Source organism: Podarcis muralis, chromosome 3 (genome assembly GCF_964188315.1).
Source record: "Podarcis muralis chromosome 3, rPodMur119.hap1.1, whole genome shotgun sequence".
NCBI classification, from domain to species: Eukaryota; Metazoa; Chordata; class Lepidosauria; order Squamata; family Lacertidae; genus Podarcis; species Podarcis muralis.
Genome location: NC_135657.1, coordinates 53,131,314 through 53,145,846, shown reverse-complemented (window position 1 = coordinate 53,145,846; position 14,533 = coordinate 53,131,314). Strand labels below are relative to the sequence as shown.

Here is a 14,533-nt window from a genome sequence, read left to right as displayed (position 1 = left end):
CATCTAGTGGTAAAACTTACTGAACTTCAGTGTAGGGATTAAAATCTATTTTAAAGTTATGTGTTAAAGGTTTGATCCAGCCAGTGTTAAAACGTTTTAAAATCTCATCCATCTGAATGAGAATAACACACACACACGTTCTTAACAGAAGCCTTATTCTGGTGTTATTAGAACTGGCGTTGTTAAGATGCCCAGTGGAGCTGCCCAGAATGGCTGGGGTAATATAAGATGATGATGATGATGATGATGATGATGATGATGATGATGATTTATTGCAATACCTTGCAATAATTGTAGGGGCCATGCACACAGACCTCACCCCCAACCCGCAAACATCCACATGGATGCTGTTTTCAACCTTTGCATCTTCAGTGCAAAGGATTGAAGGGACCTTCTAAGAATATGTAGCTGAATGCCCTCAGAAGCTTGCCCAAGGTGAGGAGCCCTGCGTAATGAGGTTTTGCAATCCCAAGGAGGCACCTAAGCACCTTTAACTGAGCGTGTGCAGAATATTTTTCTGCTGAACAAGTGAAGGTTGAAACTGGATCTAGCAAAGCCACGAACGGGTATGTGAGCACAGGGCTGCTGCCCACAACATTCACATGACTTCTTTCACCTCAGTTCTAATAATGCCTGAATACACCTTCTGTCATTTAAATAACTGTGAGTGGAATGCAGTTAATTTTGGTCAGATCCCTCTGTGTCTTCATTATCCCAGGGCCTAAGTAAACTTTAATTGCATAGCTAGCAAAGCCATCTGGATTTGTAAATACCTGGCATGTGTTTGGGGAGGGTGGAGTCATTTTCACGGGCACTACAGTGGATGTGTAGGGGAGGTTTAGCTTTCCTTCCCCAGCTGCAATCCCATTAAAAACTGTCGCTGCCAGGGCCAGCCATGGATGTTCCGCCGCTCCAGGCCAAACAGAAAATGCTGCCCCCCCCCCGCTGCTGCTGCCTCCGTGTCCACCTGTCTTCCTCCTCTGCTGCCGCCTGCTTCCTCCTCCTCAGTGTCTGCCTGCAGCCTTGGAGACAGCTGTGGCAGGCAGGCATGGAGGAGGCAGCGGCAGATTTTGGCAAAGCAGGCAGCCAGGCGCAGAGAAGGCACAAGAGGAGGGATCTGCCACCTGAGGCAATTTTCTGACCTCGCTGCCTAGGCAGTGCGGCCCTGGTCCCTGCAGGGCCATCAGCAGTCATTGAGATTATTATCATCAGGCTGTATATCATTTTGATATGACCAATACCTAATTTCTTTCCCATTACCTGCTTCTTTGGAGTTTAGCCACTTTACTTTCCAGTAGTAGGGAAACGAGCATTTTTCCACGATTTTTGACGTCGTGGTAGGCGACCAATTGGCTGATTTTCGGCAAAGTCCTTCAACCTCTTTCCAACCACGTCATTAATTAAGCCTGAAAATTTAATTGCTTTGAATGGAAGTTTATCCAACGAGCCATTTAGATAATTTCTTTGAAGCTATAGTCGGCACGGCAATTGTACTGATTTATTTTGATGCATAGTTGTCCACAAGGGCTCAGGGGATATTAGATATCATTAGAAAAAGAATACATAGTTCATAAAACATACATAGGTCAGAAACTAAATGCAAAAAGGCTAGAAAATGAAAGAAACAGAGGTTTACATGTGCAGGAAAGTGCTTTTCATCTTTGGGTGTTGTCTTGTTTTCAGAGTTCCTTAGCAAGATCAATGATAGTCAAGAGATACATATGCCCAGTGCTTTTTTTCCTAAAAAAAATGTTTAGGGGTACTCTAATTTTCCTACTCCTATTTAAATACTGCCCCTCAATGAGGCAAAACTTAGATTCACAAAGATTTTAGGGGTATGCATACCCATAGCTGTCAACTTTTCCCTTTTTTTGTGAGGAATCCTATTCGGAATAAGGGAATTTCCCTTTAAAAAAGGGAAACGTTGACAGCTATGTGCATACCCCTACGCCCCCCTCAGAAAAAAGCACTGTATTGTCTTTAGATTTGCATGTCCTAAAAAAACCAGTGGCACATGCATGATTCCCCAGCACAGCAAATCATCTCTGAAATTTGGGGTGCCTGGGTCTGCTGCCCTAAGACAGTCAAAAGTCCCATTAGGCACGTTTATGAAATTTTAAATACATAGGAAAGGAAGGAAGGGCAGGATATGACTTTACAGTAAAGTAAAGACTTTCCCACTAGTTTCAGCATGAGAGACTGCTCAAATCATTTGAGCCAAATTTAACTTTGGCTGACTTATATCAGAAAGAGCAATTCAACCACGAAATCCATTACTTATAAAGGTGGTGGCCTCTCCCTGGTGGTGCTCTTTCAGTAGCAGCCAACTATTAGGGATGTTCTAGCTCTGGGTTTCTTGAACTGAGCAGTAGTTGGACAATATACTCTATAAGATCCCCACTAACTCCACATGATTCTATGAAATCTACAGTTAGAAACAGGAGTTTGCATCTAGCCTTGGAGGGTTCCCATATTTAAAAAAGTAAGAAGACCAGGACACCCTAAAAGCTTTTTGAAGGAAGACCCCAAAATTATTGTGTCCCCCCCCCCCCACATATGGCAGCCGTGAACATTAGCTACAAGTAGACCCACTGTAGCTAACAGACGGCAGCTAATGAAGGTCCATTAATGTCACTGAGTGGAATTCAATGGGGTGCAACCCAGAACTACTTATTCACAATAGTTCAATAAACATTCCTGTTATTGGGCATGTCATTCTAGGTTTTCTCAATAGTTTTTGAATCAGCCTTCTTATTATGTACCAGAAACAAAATTGGGCTCACATTTGGACTTCTCTTAAGTTTACCTACATCAACTCTTCATGGTTAATTTGCAAGCTGAGTTCTAACAATAAGTGTGTTTATAACAGACATGGTGAAATATACTTGTAACGGTCAATTCTGTTTGTTTGTTTGTTTGTTTGTTTGTTTGTTAATAAGTACAGTACCTGAGATCACACTTGGAGTGGATCTAAACACAGGAAAAATAAGCCAGAAATTAGATCTTGTTAACAAAAGAAAATAATCTCTATGGAAAATTGAGTTTTTAAATTTCCTGGTCTCTGGCGCCATCTGGTGTTGCATGTTTATAGTGCATTCAAATTGCTGTTTCTTTACTAATGTAGCTGAGTCCCTGATCACAGTGCTATTCTGTAATCAGTATGGCAGAATGTTAGCTAGTCTGTATTACCTTATTTCTACTAACTTACAGTCAGTCATTACTCTTCCTAGCTGGTTCGACGCCATTCTTTTTACCACGCCGCTCATCAAATATGGAAGGAATTCATTCTCAACATCTATATGATGTAAGAGAGCAAAAGAGTCCACCTGGATCAGTCCAAAGACCCACAAGGCCATCCTTCTGCCCACACAATAGCCACCCGGATGCCTCTGGGAAGCTGAAAGGCAGGGCAGGAGTGCAGTAACATCTCCCCTCTTGTGCTGCCTAGCAACTGATATTCAAGAGGCATACTGTGTCTGAGAGGGGAGGCAATACAGAGCTACCCTGACTTGTGCCCTGTTTGAAAGTCATCTAAATTGGTGGGCATCACTACATTTTATGGTAGTTCAATTATGCATTGCTTCACAGAAGGACTTCATTTTGGAACAAGCAAAGATGACCGGGATTCTTCTGTTCTAAGCTGAGATGTCTGAAATATACATCTCTTCTTTTTAATACTCCAAAATATCTCAGCTGTCTGCAGATATGTGTGTGTGTCCTTGTTCAGTTCATTTTAGCTGATTCTTTCCACCAGGGGGCTAACCTGTTTTTTGGTCTGAGGGACACATTCACCCTTCGCCAACCATGTGCCAGTTGTGGGTGTGGCTACCTTCACAAGGCTGTATACGCACAGGACACACATAAGCACACAGTCCATGTAGATCCATGGGTCATGGGATGGGGTGTTATCAAAAGGGTTGTTGATCTGATGACTAGGGAGGTGTGAGATGCGTCCCTGTTAAAGTGATGGACTGGGTGGAGAGGTTTAAATATGTGTCTTTTTCGCCAGTGCCACCAAAATTGGGGGACCAGAAAAAATTTGCTTGGGGAGGCCTGGTTAACCCTCAGCTGGGGGTTAATCAGTCCTGAACTTTGTGATGCAGAATTCCCGTTTTAAAAGCTTATGTGCAATAAAGAATGATACCTACCTCTTTCTATGATATCGAAGAAGAAACCCTTATTGTGAAGATCATTAAAGACTGAAGGAATGAGGTTTGACAAGTATTGCAGAGAAAAGGCTCGAGATGAAATTTTCTGCTTGACTTCTGACGACTTCGTATTTGCGGTGACCTGCTGCGCTTTACGGCGAGCCTTTAAATAATAAGGAAAGAGTGCATACAACTTCAAGCAATGTAGACATTTTTCTATAGAACCATAGAATTGTAAGGCTGGAAGGGAACCCAAAGGTCATCTAATCCAACCCATTGAAATGTAGGAATCTTAACTAAATCATACATGACAGATGGCCACCCAATCTCTGCATAAAATATGCCAGTGCTCTAAAACAAACAAAAAAACCCCTTCAATTAAGTGCTGAAAAGCTTGCTGAATCCTGACAAAAGAAACTGTAAGAATCCTATTAATTACTTTTAATGAGATATTAAAATCTTTATTAATCTTTATTCATTTGTGCAATGTGTGAAGAAACCATTTTCATAAAAAGGAAAAAAAACGATACAAGAAACGGAAACTGAAGAAAACAATAAAGCATGTACTTCATCCCAGGCCTTCAAAAGCTTATTTTCTTCCAATGAGCAAATCTATGAAGCAGGGGTGGAGAACCTGTGTCCTGAAGATGCTATTGGACCCCAGCTCCCATCAGCTGTAGCCAGCATGGTCAATGCTCAGGGATGATGGGAGTCCAGCAAAGGAACTATTTCTGGTTACCTGTTTTGTATTTTAGTTCACCACGTCTTACCATGCCTTTGTGTGATAACACCTATTTCTGTCTGCTGATGGCAAAGTTTATGGTCTGGCCTTTGATGAAACGAGGCAGCTTTCAAACTAGGTGGTTGCCTGGTTACCTATGGTGGGTGACAATTGCTCTTAGGTGACCAGGTGACCAGCAGCACTGCCTCTTTCCCCTATTGTGCTTTTCTCTTTTGCCCCCTTAGTTCTGCCAAAACACAGCCCTGGCCAAATTCCACTAGTGAAACCCAACCAGTCTTCAGATGCTATGAGTGTGGCATGTAGCTATACAGTCCCAAATCCACTTGTATGTGATGCCTCATCCATCATATAGTGGTACCTCCGGTTGTGAACAGGATCCGTTCTGGAGGTCCGGCCGCATCCCGAGGAATTCTCAACCAGAGGTACCACTTCTGCGCATGTGCGCAGCCCGCTTTAGTGTAAGGGTACTCTTATTCTGTGCAGTTATACCTTGGATCTCAAACACCTTGGATCTCAAACGATCGAAACCTGGAAGTGAGTGCTTTGGTTCTTGAACGATTTTCAGAAGCTGAACATCTGGCGCAGCTTCTGCGGCTTCCGATTGGCTGCAGGAGCTTCCTGCAGCCAATCGGAAGCCGCGCTTTGGTTTCCGAACATTTTGGAAGTCGAACAAACTTCCGGAACGGATTCCATTCGACTTCCAATGTACGACTGTATTACATTTATTATGATGTCTCTCTCTCTGTGATTATACAGAATGAAGAGCAGGTTAGGAATTTTTCAAATGAACAAGCAAACTTGGGTTCACATCAGCTATACCTTTTCCTCATTCCGCCGTATCTCTTGTTGTTCAAGGCGCTGCACTTCAGCCAGCTCTGCGTTGCGCAGTTCATGATATCCGAACTGGTGCGCCTGGAGATTGGCCAGCTCTTCTTCCTCCGTGACTTCCAGCAAAGCTTGCTCCACGGTTTTTCCAACTAAAACTTCAACAATTGGTCTGACTTCAATATCAAAGTCAAAGAGCTGAGGATAAAAAGCCAGCGCTGAGTCAACACATAATGTTATGTTTTATGAAGGGGGGACAGAAATAACTGACTTCTTAAACAATTGCTGAAATTACAAATGAGACTTTCATTGGTGACAAGATTGTTGCCATACATCCGGATTTCCTCGGACATTTCCATGGGATTTCAAAGGCGGAATTGACGTCCGGATGGAATTTCAAGGCAATTGCAAAATCAAAATTTTGTAAAAAAAGTTCAACAACTTTTGGGTTTTCCTAAAACAAACAAACAAACAAAAAAAAACCCCTCAACAATTTTGGGGTCTTCCTAAAAACTTTTTGAAATATGACAAACCTAGATAAGGCATTTGCAAGGAGCGTGTTAACCTTTTGCAAATGACGGACAAACAGTAACACTAATAATAGCAAATGCTGAAGTCATAACTATTTTTACAGTGTTTGGAACTTGAAACAAACTCTGTCCAGAAGAAAATCCAAGGCTGCTAACAAATCTAGCAGGAGGAGATAGTGGGCTGGAACTGGACATTCAATCTTAGCATAGAGCCATTGAAATAGTGGGGCTTAAGTTAATCATAATTTAAGTTCTATTGATTTCCATGGGTCAGCTCTAAGCATGATCATGGCTGGATCCATCCCAGTGTGCCAGCTGTTGCCTGTTTTCTAGCTTCATTTCGTGGCAAAATCTGGCAGGGTCGGATATCCTATTAGAATTAGTTGCTTTTCATCTGAACCTGCTTGTAATTAAGGAGCAGCACACTCGAGAAGATCTCTTGCCAAAATAGGTTACCTTGTTCAGGAGTAGCCAATTCGTTTACCGAAGCCAGGGGCAAAATAGACTTGCTTTTATTTCCCCCTTTTAGACATAATTTTGCGCTCAGCTAGCAAATGGGGACGCGGGTGGTGCTGTGGGTTAAAGCCTCAGTGCCTAGGACTTGCCGATCAAAAGGTCGGCGGTTCGAATCCCCGCAGCGGGGTGCGCTCCTGTCGTTCGGTCCCAGCGCCTGCCAACCTAGCAGTTCGAAAGCACCCCCGGGTGCAAGTAGATAAATAGGGACCGCTTACTAGCGGGAAGGTAAACGGCGTTTCGTGTGCTGCGCTGGCTCGCCAGATGCAGCTTGTCACGCTGGCCACGTGACCCGGAAGTGTCTGCGGACAGCGCTGGCTCCCGGCCTATAGAGTGAGATGAGCGCACAACCCTAGAGTCTGGCAAGACTGGCCCGTACGGGCAGGGGTACCTTTACCTTTTACCTTTAGCAAATGAGAAAGGTCACTTAAGCATGCAGAAGATCTACTTGTAGCAAATTATGGCAAGGAGGTAGGCAGAACGGTGATTTTCTTTCAGGCCTCCACATTAGGTGATTTTGTGCCATAGAATCAAGACAAAGGCAAATCCTACCACTATGCTTGCTCTGTCTGCCATTGCATAACAAAATCATCACTCGGCCTCTGATAATTGCTGTACTGCCTGCTGGACAACAGAGATAGCGGGAGTGGGTGGTCCTGTGGTCTAAACCACTGAGCCTCTTGGGCTTGCTGATCAGAAGGTCGGCAGTTTGAATCTGTGTGATGGGGTGAGCTTCCATTGCTGTGTCCCAGCTCCTGCCAACCTAGCAGTTTGAAAGTACACCAGTGCAAGTAGATAAATAGGTACCACTCTGTTGGGAAGGTAAATGGCGTTTCCGTGCACTCTGACTTCCGTCACAGTGTTCCGTTGTGCTAGAAGCAGTTTGCTCATGCTGGCCACATGACCCGGAAAGCTGTCTGTGGACAAATGCCAGCTCCCCCGGCCTGAAGCGACATGAGCGCCGCACCCCATAGTTGCCTTTGACTGGACTTAACTGTCCAGGGATCCTTTACCTAGAGATAGTATCTTTTTGATAACTCTACTGGATCCAAAGGGCTAATTAAATCATATTTACTTAGGAAGCATTTTGGCAACAGGAAAGGATTAATCTTGCATGCCAACTGATCCACATGCTATTCTGTTCCTCCAGTGTTGAATTTTACTATGTGGTGAATGCAGAGCATTTCTGAATGCTTTAATTTAAGAGGAGAAGGGGTTTTACTGCTCAGGTAGTTTTATCAGGTAAATTAAGCTCTGAATACCTCTCCTTCTTCTATTTGTGTAGCGACATCTGCCCCAGTTTTTGATGGTACGAACAAGGGGCTGTCTGGTCTCAGCAGGAAAGCATCTGTTTGACATTCCATATCAACTTCGATAATGCGGTCTGCAATCTCTTCCAGGTACAATTCTGAAACAGTCACACAATGAAGACTATGGTTAGGGGGCTGCTAGCTTCCGCAATTTAAAATTGGCAGGGCTGACAAGAGGGGTGAGGGTGGCGGAAGCTGGTAGAAATTACTAAGGTTCAGAACAGGGCCTGGGGCCGAACTATCTTGCATATGTTTTATGTAATTCTTACCAAAATATATGTTTCATGGTCAGTTGATGCACAGAATAATGGCTTGCGAACCTGTGCTGTGGACCAAGCAATTCCCAGTATTTATATGAACATTGGCTTCTGCGCTTTGACATTATTAGGACAATGCAGTCTCAACTTATTATGGTCAGCCACGCTTTTATGTGAACGCTGTACAAATATAACAAAGTTGTTATGTGATACTCCTTGGGTTGCGCTACATGTATAAATTTAACATTTAAAGTGTATGGTAAGTTCAGCAATGATTGTGTGGGTGCTTATATTATTGATATGTCATTAGGCTCTTCATATCCTCAACAGATATGGATATGATCACATTTATCATTAATATAAAAATGAGACCACACATTTATTTTATATCCCATGTACCATAAATGTTTTCAGCTGGTCTGCCCTTGTTGGGGTGGAGAGGTCTGAATTTGTTTCCAACAGGGCTCAAACCCCCTATTAGTGGCCCTGAGCATGGCTCCCATTGGCTACTTTTGGAGGAAGGGCAGGATATAAATAAAACCAACCAATCAATAATATTTACTGAAATAGTGTGGGTCAGAGTCAACCAATGAGTTGTGTCAGCAAAAGCCCTGCACAAGGATTTCTGGCGCTTCACCTGTCTGCACATCGGCCCGGAGCTGGGGAATCTCAACCTGAGGGGCATGGACTTCGCTCTCTTCCTTTGCTCTCTTCCTGGCAAGCATTTTCTGGTGGGCTTCTCGTTGCTTCTGAATCTCAACAGGATCAGTTTCAGTAGGGCACTGGGAAACGGGGTGGAAAGTTCCTCTTAAAATAGCAGCTAACCTGGGCAGTAGACAGGGCTTTATTTCAGCCAGAACTCAATGGAACTCAGTTCCTGCACCTCTCAGGTGAGAGCCATTGCCGTGATAAGAGAACAAGAGAGGCATTCATGGTGAGTTCCAGCACCATTTTTTCTAGAAAAATAGCACTGGTGGCAGAGATGAGAAAACCTAAGGTTTCATTTTCCTCTTTTGGCTGGTAAACAAAACTCTTTCCTTTAGAGTCCTAGGCCAGGAATAATCCAAAGAAATAATCCAAAGTAAACTTAGCCTGCTTAAATCCCATTGAAGTCAATGGAACATACATTCTGATCAGATGTACGCCTACTAAGAATTCAATAAGGGTCCCAAACAATGCATGACCTTAACTGCATAGTAATGTGGTGGAATGCATTTCCCTCCCCCAAGTGTGGGAGACCCTAGTATGGGAAGTCCCCCACCACACTTCAGTCCAAACTGCGTTGCATCCGTGCCTGAAAATAGCATTGCAAAAATGGGGGATTCAAGAAAATAGGCATAGAATTAAGGTCAATGGGACTTAAATATAACCTTCAATCTGTGGCAGTGTGAGTGCTCTAGGTGGCACTGCAATTTGCTTAAACTTCTCTTCCCCAAAGCACTGAGATTGGAGAGTCCTGGTAAAACCATTCCCTCTGATTTACTTTCCAGTCCCAACTAAGTTCTTCCTCCCCTGGAGAGATAATTGTGGAATCCCTGGATACTTTCAGAATCCACTATAGGTTCTAGTTTTCCATATGCTTTAAACATGCCTTACCCCAGAATATTTGTCAACCATGTCCTCTTAATCTGCAGCATTCCTCTGCTAAACCTGTGATGGTCCATTCACATATGCAAGTCATTGCTTGATGCTGAAGTCATCATTTGATTAACATTAACGTGTGAACCAGCCCCAACAGTGTTCTCTTGGATGTATGTGTGCATTTCCAACCACCATTTGCTTGTTTTCTCATGTTCAAGATTTGAATAAAAAGGACCTACCCAAGGTAATGACTGAAGAGCATATGTGTTGCCTCGAACCACTCTTCTGTCATACATGAGATTCCCATAGCAGACTGGGTATTCTTCACTGAAATACATAATTAAGACAAGATAAAGTTCGGTGGAGTTTGAAATGTTGTTAATCCAATATTTCTTAGAACAGAGATGGTGACCCCCAGGCCTCTTTAGCTAGCCGATGGGACTCTCCCCAGGCCACATTCCTTATTGGCACTGCTTTGTACCCTCCTCAAGTGTTTTTTGTCTGGCTGGTTTTTTGCCACTCTGGTAATGTGTCTTGCAGACCCTCCAAGTGTCCCTATTCTCCAGGGACGTCCCTGATTTAGAGAAGCCGTCCTGGTTTCTGATTTGATCCTGGAATGTCCCACTCTTCCTTAGGGTGCCCCTATTTTCATTGGAGGAATGTTGGAGGGTATGGAGTTATCCAATCCCCAAGCTGTCTGAAGACAATCCTGTATAGGGAAGGTGTGTTTTTGTGTGTATAATGTTTAATGTTTTATTATGTTTTTTATAAATGTTGGAAGTCGCTCAGAGTGGCTGGGGCAACCCAATAAAAGGTGTGGGGTATAAATAGTAAAATTATCGTTATGGAATGGGACATCCCCATTTTCATTGGAGAAATGTTGGAGGGTATGTTCTTGGTTGCTGGGATGGAGGATAGAGAGGGGTGTGTGTAGAAACCAGCCTACTCTACAAGGGTAAAATTCATATTCATTCCTCTGCCCTCCACTGGTATGTGGCCCAGAAGGGAATGTGGCTGTTGAACTGAAAATGGTTTCCTGTCCCTGTCTGAGAAGGACCCCAAAATGAAGGACAAAAGAAAAAGGAAGAACAAAAGATAGAGAAAGCTGTACTTACCGACCTAGAAGTGCATAAAAACATACAAAGCTGCTTAGATGAACTATCTGCCCTCCCAGGCTAGTATTATGCACTGTGGATGTATTCTCTAAGATCTTGGGTGGAAGTCTTTCACAAACCTTGGTACCTGGTCATTTGGAGATGCCAAAGACTGAACCTAGGATGTAAGGTGTGTGCTCTGCCACTGAACTATTATCCCTCCCCAAAGGATAGCTGTCTGGCTACCTCCACTCCACTCTTAAACTAGGCCTTATGGAGTTACAATTCCCAGCCACCCTGAGTAAACTACAGTCACACCTTGGAAGTTGAACAGCATCCGTTCCAGAAGTCCGTTCGACTTCCAAAACGTTTGAAAACTAAAGCGCAGCTTCTGATTGGCTGCAGGAGCCCCGTCGGATGTTTGGCTTCCAAAAATAGTTCGCAAACTGGAACAGTCACTTCCGGGTTGCCGATGTTCGGAGCCGAAATGTTCGGGAACTAAGCTTTTGGACTTCCATGGTACAACTGCACAGTGCCCAGAATTCTTTAGTGGAAACAATGTCCTTTGAAGGTGCTTTAATGGTATAATGTGCAACATGTTACTTCTGGTGGGTGGATTTCTCTAGAATAAGCCATGAAAGCGAAAGGTTATTGCCTGAGAATTCTCCCCATGAAGCTGAATGCTATGTAAGGTGACAAATTAATTAGCAAGTGGGGCATTAGCACAACAAGAGCCATATTGGATCCATTTCCCCTTTGTGAGGCTGGTGTACTGCGTTGTTCTGGTTAAGAGTAAAAGAATTACATGGCCCAAAATTCAGTGAAAGATCTTAAGTGAGTAACAAACGGAAGCTTTGAAAAACAGGACAGCAAAGTTTATAACTGCATGTATGGATTCATAAGTAGTCTTGTTACTTACATAAAAATCCAGAGATACAAGGTTTTGCCTTCTCATGGAGAGGGAACATTTGTTATATACAGTGTGTAAGAGATCACTTTCTACTATTTTACCACCAATTAAAAAAACACATTATTCACATGGCAACCGATAGATAATTCTACTTTTAAGAACTTGAATACAATGATGATGTACCATTTGTTCGTTTGTTTTCTCCCCACTTTAAACTCTAAAGCTGTGTTCCCCAGCCTGCTGCTCTTTAGATTTTCTGAATCTGTCATTGGTGACATTTATCAGATTTTTCATGGAAAGGGAAAATCCAGATTAAATAGGGCAGGGGATATGAGCTGGCATTGCGATGCTGATGTTGTGTGGACACTGCGGAAAACTAGCATGTGTGAACAGCACAATTTCCATGGTAAACACCCAACAGGAAGCGACCTACAAGTCCCTTCATCCTTGACCATCAAGGCTGGGGCAGATGGGAACTGGAGTCCAAAAACATCTGGCTGGAGGGCACAAGGTTAGGGAAAGCTGCTCTAAGGTAACTGTATGAGGAAATACAGCAACCCTAGAGTAGGTGCCCCAATAGTGGGACACACTTACTGCTCATGTGGGCATATGTGAGAGAAGAAGCAGAGTAGATGATAGGGTAGAAAAGCCAAAGTTGGAGATGTGAGGGCCTGCTCATGCCCAGATAGTCTCTACTCTGGGACTGAGGATTGAGGCTAGGACTATTATGGTCAGGCAATGCTACTCACTGATCACTGGCTGTTGGATCTGGAAATCGTTTTCTAGAGGGCACAACTCGGGGGCGGGTGCTATAGGAGTAAGTACTAGATGCTGGAGCACCATTTGGGGTGAAAATCACTGAGCCTGTGGTCATTCTGAGATTTGTCCACTTTTATCCACTTTAGTTCTAATAGACTTTTCAAAGTCTTGGTGGCATAATAGAAGAATCCTCCTTGCCCACTGTTGCTAGGCGATGTGGAGTTCCATCCTAAACAACGGTTGCCAAGGTAAACTGATCCGGGTTAGGCAACTCTGCTGATTAGCTGGAACTCCAACATTCTGAACTTCTCCTAGACTTTTCCTGATAAATTTTATCAGAGCCAATGGTCACTCCTTTTTCTTAAATGTATCTTAGGCTGCACTTCTGTACCCACTGATCTCAGAATAAGCCCTATTGTCATGGACTGGTTGGATGCAGAGGAATGGTGGGAGGAACCAGCAGGGGAAGAAGGCTCAGAGTCCAGGGACTGGTGGTGTGACAACAATGAGTGGTCATAGGGGGAAGAAGGAGAAGATTGGGAAAAGGAGGTGTCAGAAGCTGAAGAGGTAACAGGGCTTAGTGAGCTGGGAGAGTCTGTGACAGAGAGCAGTCCAGAATCAGCATCAGAAGCTGCAACAGGAGGATGGGAGGAGAGAGGCCAAGAGGCCGAAATGAGTCAGGCTGATGAAGAGTCATGGGTGTCTTCCCCTCCTACTGTGACCAGCTCCTGTTCCCCCTTGTATCCTGGAACCAGAAGAGGCATGAAGAGGGAGGAGGAGAGGTTGGTTGCATGCAGGTGCTGTCTCTAATTGCTTGGAGGAAATCCTGGGGAGGCAGGGACTTTCAGTCTTGGCAACTGATCCATGGGGCAAGACTTACTGGGTATGAGCTGCTATGCTCATTAGGCCTGACACTCTGCCAGGTCTGTGTAGATTGTGCTCTTGCTAATAAAGAGTGAACTCCAACTTGCATGGTGTTACTGCCTACTCACTCCTGACGCCTACTGAACTAAGTGGGTCCTACTTGTGAGTCGGATTGCCTGTTAATTTGGATTCTGATATTATACAGGGGAAGCATATTATAAGCATTTGCCTATCCTTCTGTTGTCTTTAACATTTCCTCTTCAAAGCTATTTTTAAAAGCTACTTTTATGCTTACATCAGGCACAACAATGCAAGAAAAATGAGAACATGCCAGTGCTGTTCTTCTGTTGCCAGTTGCACATGAGGAAAGAGGCAAATGATGCGTGTCACTGGTATCATAGCATTTGCAATGGTCACTCCTGGGAGTTTTACCACAAGATGTCACTGCGATCCTTTTGTGTGTCACTGGACGTATTTTCCTCTGGCTGCAGCCTCAGACAGCGAGATGTTCTCAGGCAAACAGCTCTTGTGCAGATGAATACAAAATGTACACTGCTGTAATCAACATAGTATTTGATACACAGTAAAATAATGTCTCAACTATAAAACATATACATCACTCTGAATTAGAGTCATGGTAAGACACACACAGGCTGATAATTGCTTTGATGAAAAAGAACCACATGCTTACTGGAAAAGCTCTGCTGTGTGCATGAAAACCCCCCCAACTGTCCAACAACTGCCAACGCAGTGTAAACAAGTTGATTCCTTTCGTTGTTGCTGAGTAGTCACTTGACATGTAGAAGTTAAGCAGGTGAAACCTTTCCTGTTACTTTCCTTGGATTACTTGGTCTCATTGGTGGCTAGCTTCCAGATTCCAGCACTAATCACTGGCAGACAAACCTGCCCCATGGCAACCATGTTCTGCCTCCACTGTCAGAGGCAACATGCCCCTGAATGTTATTTTCTGGGGATGACAAGTGGGGAGAGAGCTGTTGCA

The 14,533-nt window shown here is 43.8% G+C and overlaps 1 protein-coding gene across 1 annotated transcript; it reads right to left on the bottom strand.

Moving 5' to 3' along the window:
• Nucleotides 1-1,276: 1,276 nt before the first annotated feature.
• On the bottom strand, nt 1,277-10,202 carry RSPH3 (radial spoke head 3). The gene is made up of 7 exons (XM_028721710.2): nt 10,146-10,202; nt 8,963-9,107; nt 8,021-8,166; nt 5,710-5,913; nt 4,149-4,311; nt 3,209-3,295; nt 1,277-1,406 (listed from the first exon to the last, which is right to left on the bottom strand). The coding sequence occupies exons 1-7, from the start codon at nt 10,200-10,202 to the stop codon at nt 1,285-1,287; spliced, it is 924 nt and encodes a 307-aa protein (XP_028577543.2). The 3' UTR covers nt 1,277-1,284.
• Between the last annotated feature and the right edge of the window lie 4,331 nt (nt 10,203-14,533).

Bases quoted from the DNA above. Each gene is read 5' to 3' on its own strand.
- RSPH3 (XM_028721710.2), bottom strand. From the start codon at position 10,202: ATGTATGACAGAAGAGTGGTTCGAGGCAACACATATGCTCTTCAGTCA. The intron at 9,108-10,145 runs GTAGGTCCTTTT...CCCGTTTCCCAG, and splicing joins CTCTTCAGTCATTACCTTGG to TGCCCTACTGAAACTGATCC. The intron at 1,407-3,208 runs GTAAGTTAGTAG...TTAAATTTTCAG, and splicing joins AGGAAGAGTAATGACTGACT to GCTTAATTAATGACGTGGTT.